Genomic DNA, 15,400 nt, shown 5'->3' with positions numbered 1-15,400 from the left:
TCCAGGAGGGAGTGTCTGCATTCCAGAAGAGGAAGAGTCAGCTAGATATTTAGTTGAAGATAGAGCTTCAAGACAGCTCCTCTCTAAAAGTTCTTAATATATTTTTAATGATGCAAATAGTTTGCTTTAGTTTGGCAAGATTTCTGTCTATAAGGCGAAAAACAATCAAGGAAACTGCTTAGAAGTAATTTTGTGCGTCTTTCTTGGGTTTTGAAGCCTGACAATATAAATAAATATTAGGGACATACTGTATATGTGTACCAAATAATCTTAGGCAATCGTTAGAATAATTCAGTATAATTGTTTTTAACACTGTTCATAACACCAAGGAAAAAAGAAGTTCTGAATCAACTTTCTACTAATCTATCATTTGAAGCTATGTTGGAGCTCCCCCTTCTGATTAACTGCTCTCAGTGCTGTATCTTTTAGTTGATGCTTCACTGCATCACTTTTTCTGCAAAAGTCAGATAATATTATGACAAAATTACACTAAAGTTCACATCTCAGTACAATCCCTATTAATTTAAAGTAGGAAGTTTTCATACAGACTGCACATATCGTATTTAGAAGTAAAAGTCCTACAGGCCAAGAAAAACAATTAAATCAAGAGCCTCCTCTTTTGTCTAAATCAGTTGTACTTTTTGTCACTGAAATAACACACATCCAAAAAGAAACCCTGGACTTAAGGGAAAAAAATCTTCCTATAGCAGAAAAGACAAAATATTCCATCTTAAATTCCTTTCTTATAAGTACTTGAAAATAAATGTTTAATAAGGCCTTTATTGAGAACATATGCTTTGTTCTCAACCTGGACGAAGTAATCAGCATAGTCTAAGCAAGCATTTTATATCCATGTCCACCTGTGGTATAAGCATTTGTAAATGTTCTATCTATATGGTAACCATCGCTAATATCTGTGCTACTCACACCAGCTTTTCCTTATTTAAAGCTTAAATTTTGTATTAAGATCAATGGCAGATTCAGATAGCTGAATATTATTTTTTGTTTTTGCTTTCTATTAAGCTTTACAACTTATTATGCATTCTGACCATCTATCTTAATGACAATCTTAGTAATATAATATCAGTAACATTCATACCCAACTGGATGCCTTAGTTACAAACAGATAAACATTTAACAAGGAAACACAGTACCATTATAACTCTAAAGCCAAAAATTCTGCAAATAGAAGGGCATGGAGTAAAAATACAACTAAGACAACTACAGAACTGAGAAAATGCAAGAGGAAACAAAAAGGAAGATAAAGAACAGTCATCAAAAGAGACAAATCAGCTAGAACTAATGAAAGTAAAAGCTCCAGAACTATGAAAATAGAACCCAGATGACGTTGTAAATGCAGTTGTTTTACCAGTTTCTGGTGAACATGATGGGCACCCAGACTTTGAGTGGCTCGAGAAATGATCCCTGAACAACTCAAGAGCTTGGGCTTTTCCTTATTTAAATCAGATTAAATACAGAGATATGGTGATTACAAATGCTGGTTGTGCAACATAGGTGGATTAATACTTCAAAGAATTAATGCCAAGTAGAATAACCTGAGTAGAAGATTAATAATCCAGCTGCCAGTCTCTGGTATCACCTTGGCTCTACATGGGCCAAAAATCAGGTCATGAATTCATGAAACATGCAACAAAATCAACAGATGGTAGACAATCCAAAATACATGTACGATATTCAATGAGATATAACAGCACCTAGTATAGAGTTCAAAGCAGAACTCATGATCACTATTAGTTTTGCAAGTTGGGATATGAGTAAGTCAAGAAACACACTATGTCCATTTGACCCTATTATGCATGGTTAATTTAATCAATATTTTCTCAACCTGATTTCCTAAGTTTATTGATCTATAATTTAACCATGCAGAATTGGCTGAGAGAACAAACAGCAAACTAAAATACGATGTGCTAAATTGTGGTTGCTTTGTCTCTTAATAATCACAACTATTATTTTCCCTTATTCTTGTTTAGAATTGTGCCTTATTGAGAACTGCTAGGACCATTTTTATGCTGTCAATCATTGCATTCTCCAGAGGAAACTCTCCCAGTAAGGATTGATTCCCAATAGGCCCCTTTTCAAGGGATGACTTGTTCTTCAAATGCCTATGTCTCCTCAAGCTTGAACTCACAAGATGCTTGGGTTTCTTCAGCTTTGGACATATTTTTCGGACTTAGCTCTGATTATTTAGCCTCTTGTACTTCTAAACAACGAATGGCCCTCAGAATTTCATGATTTTATCTCCAGCATTCCAAACTTCTATGGCAAACTGGCCAAATTTCAGAAATATTTTTTCTTTTCTTCAAAAGAAATGGAAATGCAAGTGGAGAGAAAGCCTCTACTATTTTGATCCTAACATACACACTAAATGTTTTTTTTTAAAGGCTGAAATCTTATCACCACTTGGTAGCAGAGAATGGGGGCAATCAGAAACTTATGATAAAAATTGATACTACAGGCCTCCTGCTTTCTTTCTCACAACTAAAAAACATTTAAAAGCATAGCAAACTGAAAAAATGTTTAGCCCTGACCCCTCTGGGGATGTTATCATGTTATCCAGATGTTATTTTTCTAGTGCTAGAAATATTTTTTGGAATATGAACAATATAATGAAAGTAAAATATTACTTTGAATTTTCATTTATACAATGGTATTAACAAAATTTCAAGTATGTTAAACAAAAACCAGCAGATACAACTACACACTTTACAAATTACTAAATGATTTTTTAAACTTTATTTTCATAGTAATAAAACCCTCTACAGAGATTCCAATCATTGAGTAAGATAAACATGGGCCTGTCTGTCATTATAAAAACCATTTAGGTCAAAATAACAAAATTCTAAAATTTTCCCATGGAAAGACAATTAGAAGAATCCAAACTATGTGGGGGAGGGGGAAGCCCACAGGAAGTTAGAACAGCAACTAACTGCATTATCCAATTAGTTTTTCTTATTTGAAATCGCAAATATACAAAGCAGGCCATCACCTCAAAAGCCACACAAAGTCTTGCCCCTCCCCAGGCCAGTTAGGATAGGATATAGGATAGTGGCAGAACCCTTTCAGTTCCATCATACCTCAAATTCATATAATGGCAGCAATGACAACTACAAGCTGATGCTTTTCCAACCAGGTTGCCAGAAGACACTTAATATCCCAGAAACATCTCTGTTTCAAATATAGTCCTCTCGCTAGCACTTTTGAGATGGGTGATATTTGAAAAATATAACCTGATCACCCAAAAGGGTCCTTTGAGGCCATTTGCTATGCTAGTATTAAACTGAGAAAAAGAATGTTTTACTGTAATGATAACATTGTTTATACAATGCCTGCTTATGTATAAACCCATCTGTAGATAAGCCGACCCTCAGTTTTTTAATCAAAATGTATCACAAATGTGCCACTAAGCTGACCTGCATTTTTCATAGCACTTTAGTTAAAAATTCAGGGATCAGTTATCCACATACATCTATGGAAAATACAGGTACTTATAAACAGTGTCACTATATGTATCGTATATAAACCTAACCAGACATTTTGGGTGAATTTTGGCATTAAAAATTCTAAATTTATTCACAAATATATACAGCAAATGATTTGGTTCAACAGCTAGCACCATATTTACTGTACACTGTTGCTACATAACAAGTTAATTCATAAAGTCTTCTTCAGACCAATTACATTTGTGCATCCAAGTGGGACAACCAATGGCTATAGTACCTCCTTCTAAAACAAGAAAGTTCTTACCTCGTAGAAACAACCAAATTTACATGAATTATCACCTTTATTGGAAATACATTTTTAATATTTTTTTTTACTATATTGAATTCCTGAGCATCATTTTTCCCGATTTCGCTGAATAATGATTTTAAAAAGCACTTACTTTTCATGGTCCCCTCATCTTCCTCATCTTCTGCATTTATGACCATTGTTCCTAACTGTGATGCTAAAGTGTCATTGTATTCTATCATGGTATTGGCACCTTCACTCATTCCACAAGCAGCTCTGATTGTACCCATCTCTTGTCCCCTTGCTCGAACCATGGTCCTAGAATCAATTTCATCTTCTTCCTTCATTGAGAGAGAAAAAATACTTCTAACGTAAGTAAGGTAACTCCAATCGTCTAGAATCATTCAAAACATCATGGTTCTTCAATTGCCACTGAAACATTCATTACGACTATTTTTGCCACAGTTGTTAAGTGAATCACTGCCGCTGATAAGTTACTAACCCAGCTGTTAGGTGAATCTGGCTCCCCCACTGATTTTGCTTGTCAGAAGGTTGGAAAAACTGATCCCATGATCCAAAAGCACAGCAACGGTCCAAGATATGAACTAGTTGCCAATCTTCTGAATTTTGATCACATGATCATGGGAGCAATACAAGGATTGTAACTGTGAAAAATGGTCATAAGTCACTTTTTTCACTGCTGTTGTAACTGGAAGGAAAGACAAGAGAATGACCACCAGAAACGTGGTTGAAATTACAGTGGCAATGGGTACACTATTGGAAGACCTGAAGGACCATGGCTGGGAACACATCATCTTGGAGGAAATTGATCTATGTCAGTGGTCACCAACCAGTGAGCCGGGGACCACTAGTGGTCCACAATAAAATTTTGGTGGTCCTCAGAGAAAAGTCACTCCCAAAGGAATTAATGTAGAGTGTGAAGGGTGTGTGTGTTTATTTTCCTGGTCATGATGTGCACTGAAGATGGTGTGTGACTTCATTGTATGAAGTACAATGACAATAAAGTAAACTAACTAACTAATACAGGCTGCATGGGAACACAAGGCTGTACCGCCCACAAAGCCCGTGGGAACACAAGGCTTGCATTGCGCATAACTCGAGATAGTGAGGGGAAGAGGAAAGGGAAGAGAGGGGGAACTTGCCCGCTCGCCCCACGCACTTGGCCTGGTCACCAGGCTGCTTCTTTCCACTTCTTTCTTCTTCTGCTTTTGGCTGCACGCAAGGAAAGCAGCAAAAGTCTTTCTTTCTCTCTCCCAAACTCTGTCAGAAATGAGTCTTTGGGACCCTGCAAGGCATCCTGCTCCAAAAGGCTGCACCATTCTGGCAGAGGTTGGGGGAGCAAAAGAAGGATTTCTGCTGCTTCTGCTGCTTTCCTTGCATGAAGCCAAAACTCCCTCTCTCTCTCTTTTCCTTTGAGAACAGAGCTGGAGACGGTATCCTGTGATCCCAAATAAAGAATGATTGATTGGTAGGAAAACGGGGTGGGGAATTTTCCTGCAGACTTTTTTGGGGATTTTCCCAGGGTCTCTGGTCTGTAGGATTTAAAATTATGAGTGTGGTGGTGCCTGAGGTCCAAAAGGTTGGCGACCCCTGATCTATGTGATCACTGATGCTAATTTGATGGCACACAATTCTATCATTAAACATCAAAAATGCAAGGCAAGGGAGCTAGAGATATTAAGAAACTTAAATCATGTCTAATGAACAGCAGAGAAACATTTTAACAGAGCAACCATGTTCTTTCTCAACTGGCTTCAATATATCAAAATGACCCACAGGCAATAAATTAGGATGGCTAAAACAAAAAGGAGCAGCAAACTTATGAGAGGCAGTAAATGCTACCTTTTGAAGTAGTTTCCACCTTCTTTATTAGAGAAATTAACAAAGATCAATAAAATGACTTCCATATTTAGAAAAATAAAATACGAGAAAAAAGCAAACTTAGTTGAGAAGATGAAATACTTCTGAAGTAGATAATATCATTGATAGATCGCTCACAGTCCAAAACAGGTGTCAAAAACCTTGCCTTCCTAAGTGCGATAATTGTCCATCCACTATAGTTTATTCGTTTGTTTAATAGATTATACCCATCTTTCCTTTGGGAGCTCACAGCATCATTCACGCGCTCCTTCTTCAGGTGCCTTATGCGAATGAGCCTTGGCTTTCTGAAGTTTCACGGAACCTGCCAATATCTCATCTTTCCCAATACACAAAAGGCCTTAGAGGGGTCAAGCGATCACCTACTATTCACAAAGAAATGATCCTATTATTTCTCTTCATAGGATAGGAAGGAAAGAGGGTGAGGGCCAGAACATTGGGAAAGACTGCAGTAAGTTCATCTTACAGTCGGTTGATGCTTCACCTTCAAAGAGGTGATTTTTTTTTTTAAAGGAAAAGTTTCTACATTTAAGAAATTAATTTAAAACATTTAAGAAATGCCTGAGCAGGAGGTGGGTTAGAAGACCTCCAAGGTCCCTTCCAACTCTGTTATTCTATTCTAAATTAATTACTGTGTTGTTTTTAATTTTCAGGGTATGCTAGATACTACTCAGAACTGGTTGGAACAGATCAGCACACAAATACTAGCAATAAATAAATATTAATAGAGTGAACAGTATGGGAAAAAAGAGTTTACAATGCTACTACAGAAAACGTTATGGCTGTAGCACTCACTGAATTTTCTTCATCATCATGAAACATGTCACGCTGTTGAGCTTGCTGAATTTTTAGTTTAATATCCATTGACTCATTAATCATATCTCGCAAGATGAAAACTCCTTTGGCATTTTTTACAAATGGGTGCTGAAAAACAGATATTAATTTTTTAACATAAAAGTTAAACTCAGAACCCAATATTATGTTCATACACCTCTAAAGAGAATGCTACTAGTAACTTTAATGCAAAACCACCCAGGTCAATTTTGTTCAACTTATACAGAAAATGAAAAACTGATACGCTATTCTGTAATACTTTAGAAGTACTCTAGAACAGAGAGGTCCAATCTGCAAGATTTAGTCAGACCCTTTTAGAATCTTTGGAAACTCCCAAACTCCCCAAGCAAAATTCAGACGCACAATTTTTCAAATTTTGGTAAAATGAAATTGAAAAGACACCCACCCACCCACCCCAAAAAAGGAAAGCTTCTCATTCTCTTCTCATCCTCCATTAAAAGCTTAGAAGAAAATTCTACTTTGTTAACGTCTCCAAACATGTATGTGGAGGCAACAGCTCCATATTTCCTTCCATTCCAGAATAGCAGATACTAACCTGAAGCAACTGCGTAGCAGTGGCTCTTTGTTCTGGACATTTCACAAGACACTGTTTTACAAAATCTGTAAATTCGTCTGACCATAGTTCTGGCTTTCGAAATGTTGGTGGTGGATTTGTTGGAATCATGAAAATTGCCTGCAAATAACAATATTGGTTTTTGCCCTTTGCTCATGTTATATAACAAAAAATAGATGCACAACAAAAATACTTATCAGAGCCCAAAGGGCCAAAACGTCCCTATCGTTTTGTAGGACAAAAATGGGACTACAACTTCATGTGGCTATTTTTTTTTATCACAACTATTAACACCGCTAGCACAATTTTCTGCCATAATGAAGTTGGAAAAGGATGAAAATTATAGTATTAATCCTGAAATAGGTATTCAAAAACAATACAAAACTTTATCAAGAACTCAAACCCTGCCGACATGTGAAATGGGTGTGGGTTAATGTCACCCATGTCATCCTTGGCCTCACAGAAAATATTAAAGGATAGCAACATCTTGTTTCAAAGCATAAGGCTGAAACTGGACATTCCTGTAGTCTTCTGCAACATATTAAATGCAATGGCACCCCAACTATCTGAATGGTCCAGATTGGAAAAGCTGTTCTAGTGGTCTTCATCCTCAGTTTCAGTATACAGATAGTCCTAGACTTACAACACTTCATTTAGTGACCATTTGAAGTTACAATTGCACTGAAAAAAGTGACATGGCAATTTTTCACTTACAACTATTGTGGCATCTCCATGGTCATGTGGTCAAACTTCAGACACATGGCGATTGGTTCATATTTATGCATGTGCTGGTGTCATGTAATCCCCCTTTGCTACCTTCTGACAAGCAAAGTCAATGGGGAAGCCACAGTCACTTAACAACAGTGTTACTAACTTAAAAACTGCAGTGATTCACTTAAGAAATGTATCAAGAAGTCATAAAATGGGGCAAAATTCATTTAACAAATGCCTCACTTAGCAACATAAATTTTGGGCTCAACTGTAGTTGAAAGTCAAGGACTACCTGTAATTAGCAACAGCAGTACAATATATTTCAAGTGAGTGGTACGGTGGCCGAGAGATGGAGCTCTCGCCTCACAATCTGTGAGTTCAATCTTCATAGAGGCAGGTATTTCTCTCTCTGGGCACGTTGAGAATATATTTGTTGAATATAACTTCGCAATGGCGACAGGAAGGGCATCCAGCTGGCAAACACTTAGCTCCATTCAGTTGCCCAGACTTCCACCACGCAAGGGATTATGCGGTTGTTAAAAGATGATGACTACAATATATTTCAACATGGGCTACTTTATGGATTTGCATTCAAATAATTTTGAACTTTACTGAATCCAACTTCCTGCTTAAAGTGAGTTGAAAATGATAAACATTTTATTCTCTAAGAAGACTTAACAGAAACACATAGATGTTTCACTTATGTAGGTAGTCCTCACTTCATTATGGCAACTGGGATCTGCACTCCATCCCTAAGTGATATGATCTTAACATGCAATGTCACGTGACCACACTGATTTAACAACAGCTGCTGCAGCAGTCCTAGTTGCCAGCATTAGGTAAATCCCATGTGGTTGCAGCATCCTGCAGTCACATGATCATCATCTGCAATCTTCTTCCAGCTTTTCCATAGATTTTACTTGTCCAAAGTTGGCAGTGAAGATTGCAATTGGCAATCACGTGACTATGGACATTGAGACACTATAATTGCAAGCTGAATGCCAAGCACCCAAATCACAACCACATGACCACAGGGACACTGCAACTACCACAACTACAAGGATTTGTCATAAGTGAATGTGTGATCATTCAATGAGACTGCCTGTACTGCTGATCACAAAGGAAGGGAACCAGAGGCTTCAGGCAGGCCCTAATTTTTTTGGAATATAGCTATAGCTATTGAATAACTATAGCTATTCTAAGAATAGACAGTAAACTTCATTTTTTAACATGATGAGAGAAGTTATTAAGCATATGGTGCATAGACATATTTAGTAATCAAATTTAGTTTGTGTTTTATGCCTGCAAAAAGTTAGGCAAATCTAATTTACTACACACAAAATCCTCATCATGCATGTGGAATTTTATTAAGTTGATGTTTAGAGACTTTATCTAGCAAAGTAGGATCAAACCAAAGATAATGAGAACTAGGTCTCTACTAGTGTGTTAAAGCTACAATCATCTCTTATCTTGGTCCAATTACCCTCATTGGATGAATATCAGCATATGGAGGTTTTCCTTCAGCCATTTCAATGGCAGTGATACCCAGAGACCAGATGTCTGCCAGACAATTGTATCCAATTTCTTGGATCACTTCAGGTGCCATCCAGAATGGAGTTCCTATCACAGTATTTCTTTTTGCCATAGTATCCTATGAAGGGAGACAAATTTTAAAGAAATTAGCTATTTAAAAGGAATCTGGTAAAAACATATTATGATCAATTGTTCAAATACTTTCAAATATTCTGTATACAGCTATACTGCAACTTTATAATTACAGATATTGTAAGCTACATTAAATATTCCTGCATCAATTTGGTGAATGTGCTCTTCTAGAAATCAGGGGATTATGAGTTCTAGGCCTCTCTTAGACAAGAAAATTGGCTAGATGACTTTGGGCCAGTCATTCTCTCAGTCCAACTCACCTCACAGGGTTAATGTTGTGGGGAAAACAGAAGGAATATTAGGTAAGTTAGTTGCCCTGAGCTACATGTACAGAAGAAAAAGTGGAATAGAAATATGATAACCCAGGGGTCCCCAACCACCGGGCTGTGGACCGGTACCGGTCCGTGGATCATTTGGTACCGGGCCGCAAAGAAAATAAAAATAAAATAAAAATGGCGGCTTTCTTCGCCTTCAGTGAATGCTGCTGGGATCAGGGATCAAGGACACAAATGAAAGAAGGGGAGGGAGGAAGCAACCAAAGCCTGTCCTGCTCTCCGGCTCAGCGGCTTCGGTTTCCTCCCGCCTCGTTCCTCTCTCAGTCGCTCTCTCGCTCCTCCACCAGCCCAGGAAGAAACTGCTTCAAAGAAGCCGGCAGGGTGGCTTTTCCTGTCGGCGCAGCTCCTCCGAAGCGCCCGTTCACCCCCACCCCGCCGCCCGCGGTTCAATCCAGTGCTCCGTTCTGCCTGCCTGCCTGCCTTCGTTTCTGGTTGTTTCGGAGTAGCTTTGGCTGAGAATAATAACTATTTGCCTCTTTTACTCAGCCGAAGCTGCTCCGAAACAACCAGAAACGAAGGCAGGCAGGCAGGCAGAACGGAGCACTGGATTGAACTGCGGGCGGCGGGGTGGGGGTGAACGGGCGCTTTGGAGGAGCTGCGCCGACAGGAAAAGCCACCCTACTGGCTTCTTTGAAGCAGTTTCTTCCTGGGCTGGTGAAGGAGCGAGAGAGCGACTGAGAGAGGAACGAGGCAGACACCTGAGGGATAAGGCTGAGGGAGGCAGGGCTGAGAGGCGGGGCTTCTCAGCCATCCTGCAGGGACTTGTCCTGAGCCTCCCTGAACTTGGTGGTTTGCTGGCAGACATTTTATTACCCGACTAGGTAACAACATCAGATGTTATCTAGTCAGGTAATGAAACCTCTGCAAGCAAGCCACCAAACTCGGACTCTTCCCCCCCCCCCCCTCCTTGAAAAAGTGTCTTTCCCCCGGGTGAAACTGGTCCCTGGTACAAAAAAGGTTGGGGACCACTGTGATAACCCATCTCCTATGATTTTCAAAATATTTGATAGTAAAGATGGGCAAAACACTCTGAACAGAATAGCTTGGCTCAAGTTGCTCATGCCTGCACTGGAACATATAACTTTGTTCCAGGAAGGAGGAGGAGAGGCAAAGAAAAACCCAAGGATATTAGTGGATAAGAGAAGAGAGAGGCAGAAAGACCAGGGAAAAGAAGATAATGCTTCTGACCCTGCTGGCAAGGTGATAGAATGTTTGTGCTGGACATTCCCAATCCAGCAAGAGTGGAGAGAAAGAAAAAAAGTGGTGAGAAGATTAGGGATGGTCAAGCTGGTAGGATACGCTGGATTGGGAACAACGCACATCAACCTTGTCCTATTAAACCTGTCTGGATTTTGTTTTATTCAAAATCTAAATTGAATTTCAATTTTTCTAAATTATGCCTGATCTGAACAAGTTAGCAAAACCTCCAGAATATGATGGTTCTGGGTTGGAAATAATTTTTCCGGCTTTGTGCACATCCAAGTCAACAGAGATACATTCAAATGAAAATAATTTCTAAAAATCTAAAGCTTCCAATCTTAGAAAATCAGGTTATTTATATATGCTTTTAGTTCTCCAGAGACCATCTCATATTATATAGCAACATTTGAGCCAGAAAATATACTGTTTGGTTTACATATATCAAACTAGAATGTTTATTTAAATACTGGCATTTTGTGATGTTTGCATCCAGTCAATACAGTTTGTAAACCATTGTTAATATATTACTATGCTGCCAACTGTGGCTTGTTAAACAACCAATTCTTTGCACAATATTGGAAGAGGTATATCAGTAGTTTTTACACTTACAGTAAGCTGGCCAGCCACCCCAAAATCTGCAAGTTTAGCATGTCCTTCTGTATTAAGTAATATGTTGCCAGCTTTGATGTCACGGTGTATTTTCCTCATGAAATGTAGGTATTCCAGTCCTTTCAATGTTGATTGTATTATTGTAGAAATTTCATCTTCCATCAACTGTAGAAGGAAACTTACTAAATGAGCAAAGTTATTGCTAAGTCCCTATTATTGTCACTTAAAATACATGTTTTCTATTAGGATAAGGGATGGAGAAGGCTACAAGAGGATAATGCGACTTATTTATTTCCAGTAATAACTATTTCCAGTGGAACATAGAAGGAATGTTCGATTTCTGCACTTTCACATTTTCTTGTTACTCAATAAACCAGACTAACGTTTATAAAGTTCATCAACTTTTATCCAAACTTTTTATCCAAAAAAATCCCCTCAAGCATTTATTCAGATCCTGAAGCAGCACATACCGTTTTATTTCGTAGTCGAATTATATCAGACACAGATCCGGCACCGCAATATTCCATTACTATCCAGAGGTCCGTGTTCTTAAAATAGCTGCCATAATATTTGACTACATGAGGACTAAGGAAGACAGAATGTATTACTGAATTGACTCGTGTACATTTTCCAAAAAAAAAAAAAAAAAAGCCAGCTACGAATTAACCCCAAATCCTAGGATTGGGGGAGTATTAGGATCTTAAGAAAAAGCATAAACTCATAAAAATGAAATTCCATTCTCTGGTTTTCAGTTATGTATTTCTACTCCTATTTCAAAGGAGTGCATTTTTTTTGCACAAGGCAACTCATGCAAGTGGAAGAGTTTGATTTAACTGGCTTGCTCGAAGGATTGAGCTGGCAAAGCAAAAATTCAAAAGCTGCAGACCTTAGCAAGACCATTCTGTGAACATGGGACAGTACTTTCCACATTCTGTTCTGGGAAAACAGTGTCAAAAATTACTGGTATCCTGAAAGGGCAGGAGAACAAGATCTTGGATTTCAGTCTTGAGTGCCCATCTGACTATCTCTTTCTCTCATACATATATACCCAGGCAAAGCTGGATTCCTGTATTCTGCAGCAATTATGCAGCTATAATTACTAAATTAGCAATAAACATTTTATTTAATGGTGTGAGTCTTTGAAACTTCTGCTCTTATTTAGCTATGACTATGAAAATGACAGCTGAGTATCTGAAGAGTCGTTTTTTCTGAAGTCCAGCACTTCCAACAGCTACCCAATATTTAACAGGGAATATACTAATAAAATATTTCAATTCAGGCATAAAATGTTATTCAAGTTGAGAATTTTTATAACCATTATATTGATATTAGCCACAACTTTTCAAATTACATTCTTCTACAGTATGAATGTTTTAGCTTCTTATAACAGTGTGTGTGTGTGTGTGTGTGTATCACACACACACACACTTACATACACACACAAACATATATGTATGTATATTTAACAGAGAAAATTGTGCAAGATATATTTTTCATTATTTTCTATCTATTATCTTACTAACATTTAAGACATTTCCAATACATGGTGAAAGCTCACATAGAGGTTTCTCTGATGTATTATTCTGTAGAAATTCTTCAGTTGTTTCAAAATAACAGCAATGAATGAATGGTTCATGAATGGTTTACATATTCTTGTTGTAGGAAAGGTGTGTCCTCTCTCTAGTCCCCCACCCACCCACCCACATTCTTGCTTCCTCTATAAACTAGTGAAAATCTGCATTTGGGGATGTCGGGGGGGGGGATTATTGTAAGAAGGTTAGGCAAAGGCAAGGAAAAATATTTTTCTTCAATTATTTCATCGGATCTTAATTTCTTCAGCAAATGGAATAATTCATTATCAATCAAGTGGGACAGTGTTACAGTTTTAACATATTTCAGATTGCTATGCTTATTCGTTATTAATCTATTTTAAATCATGTAAACTCCTTTCAGCACCAATAGATTTTTTCTAAGCTTACATATATATCTTTTAAAAAAGATATGGATTTCTAAGTATCTAATATTCCAATAATTTTCCAATAAATCATTTCCCATAAAAAGACTTTTAACAGAACATTAAAGCTTTTGTATTTTAACCTTCTTTGAATAAACTAAACATTTCTGAAAAAAAAAACCATTTAATCACTTTATTAATCACATTTAATCACTCCTTAATCACGTGTATTTTTTTAAAATACTGTAGTTCAAGAGGATTGTGGGAAATTAACGGAGCTCTCTTATTTACAAAGTTCAAAACAAACTAATGAGACAAGACTAAATAGATCAATATGGCCAAGTTAATAAAACATTGGTGTTTAGAATAGACTTTCTAGAGTTTAGCAGGATATTAATAAAATAACTAAAAGTTTCAATGGCTCAGAAAGAATAGAAGCAACAGAAAAGGACGATAGATTTAATTCTTTATTAAAAATATCACATCTGCCCAGATATCCAGAGTAGTGTCCTGGATAGTGAATATTTCTTATTAAAATAAACAGGCCCTGCTGGTGTTCACTATTATGCTCAGAAATTCCAGGAAATTCCTGACGACTTTCTCCTTCAGAGGGAAGACATAGAAGAAGAGAATATGCTAAACATATCTTGAACTTAACTAATACAAAATATTTGGTAGAAAATAATGGAAACTTTGAGGAAAGTTACATGATAGTATAGTTTCTGCTATTAAGCAAAAGTAAAGATGAATATAACTGAGTATTATCTTGAACTTCAGATTTAAAAAATTCAGAACAATGAAAAATGGATCCCTGAAAGGTGCTCTTAAGAAATAAAACACTAAAAGCACAACAGACTCATTCCAGCAGACAAAGGAAAATAGCAGAAGCACTTAATGTGGCAGCCCAAAAAGTTAGAAAAATTAAGCAAGGAGCATACTGAATTAGTACTGAGGGACAGAATGCAGAGTAATAGCATATACAGGTAGCCAAAATTGTAGGTGGTATCAGGAAAGGTCAAGCTCAAAATGAGCCAGTCAATAAAGGGTGCCAAGAATGACACAAAGGATGTCTATTGAGATTCTCAGTTATCCAGGTGATGGTTGTCCCAAAGGTGCTTTTTCAAGAGGCAACTTGGCTTTCTTTACTTTTCCTTGAAAACATTTCACTTCTCACTCAAGCTTCTTCATTTCTGACTGAATGGTGGAGAAGCAAAACATCTTCAAGAGCTGAAGAAGCTTCAAGGAAAAACAAAGAAAGTCCAGTTGCCTCTTGAAAAAACACCTTTGGAATGACAAAAAAGGGCTTCTTCAGGTACGGGTAAAAAGGAAAAAAAAAACATTTAATGGCTATTTGGTGAAAATGATAAAATCCTAACTGTTAATGAAGAAAAAGCAAAACTATATAATTCCTACTTTGATTTAATCTCTCAGAAATCTTAAGAGAAAGGGAGGGGGGGGGACAGCTGAATTCTGTCTAACTGTAGAAAGGCAAAATGGAATTCTGAATACTTCAGACCAGGTGTCTCCAACCCCCAATCCTGGGACTAGCACCAGTCTGCAGCATGCCAGTAACAAGGCCGTGCAAACAAGTGAAGCCCCATCTGTGGTATGTAGGCAGCACACTAAGCCACCCGCTCCAGTCTGCAGAAAAACCTTTCTTCACGGAACCAATCCTTGGTGCTCAAAAGATTGCGGGGCTTCAGACTTATTTCATCTGAATTTTTCAATCTGAGACATTCTACAGATTATTAAGAGTTTGATCTGTAAGCATTTTAAAACAAGCTCTATGGTTTGTCCAAAACAAATCTTGCCAGAGTAAATTTATCTAGTAATTTTATTAGTAGATTGTGAAATGCTATAGATCAGGGCTGT

The 15,400-nt window shown here is 37.5% G+C and overlaps 1 protein-coding gene across 1 annotated transcript in view; it reads right to left on the bottom strand.

Moving 5' to 3' along the window:
- Nucleotides 1-15,400, bottom strand: part of STK4 (serine/threonine kinase 4) — a 59,476-nt gene that overhangs the window by 35,680 nt on the left and 8,396 nt on the right. The window contains exons 4-9 of the mRNA XM_026697558.2: nucleotides 12,045-12,159; nucleotides 11,575-11,739; nucleotides 9,249-9,416; nucleotides 7,037-7,174; nucleotides 6,442-6,570; nucleotides 3,902-4,088 (exon numbers count right to left, since the gene is read on the bottom strand). Of these exons, the coding sequence (XP_026553343.1) occupies nucleotides 3,902-4,088; nucleotides 6,442-6,570; nucleotides 7,037-7,174; nucleotides 9,249-9,416; nucleotides 11,575-11,739; nucleotides 12,045-12,159 (902 nt within the window). The remainder of the gene's footprint in view (nucleotides 1-3,901; nucleotides 4,089-6,441; nucleotides 6,571-7,036; nucleotides 7,175-9,248; nucleotides 9,417-11,574; nucleotides 11,740-12,044; nucleotides 12,160-15,400) is intronic.

The sequence above is a fragment of the Pseudonaja textilis genome, chromosome 3 (assembly GCF_049901715.1).
Source record: "Pseudonaja textilis isolate UNSWEBS1 chromosome 3, rPseTex1.2, whole genome shotgun sequence".
Classification (NCBI taxonomy): domain Eukaryota; kingdom Metazoa; phylum Chordata; class Lepidosauria; order Squamata; family Elapidae; genus Pseudonaja; species Pseudonaja textilis.
Note: the sequence above shows the minus strand (reverse complement) of the source record. Positions and strands in the feature narration are given on the sequence as shown.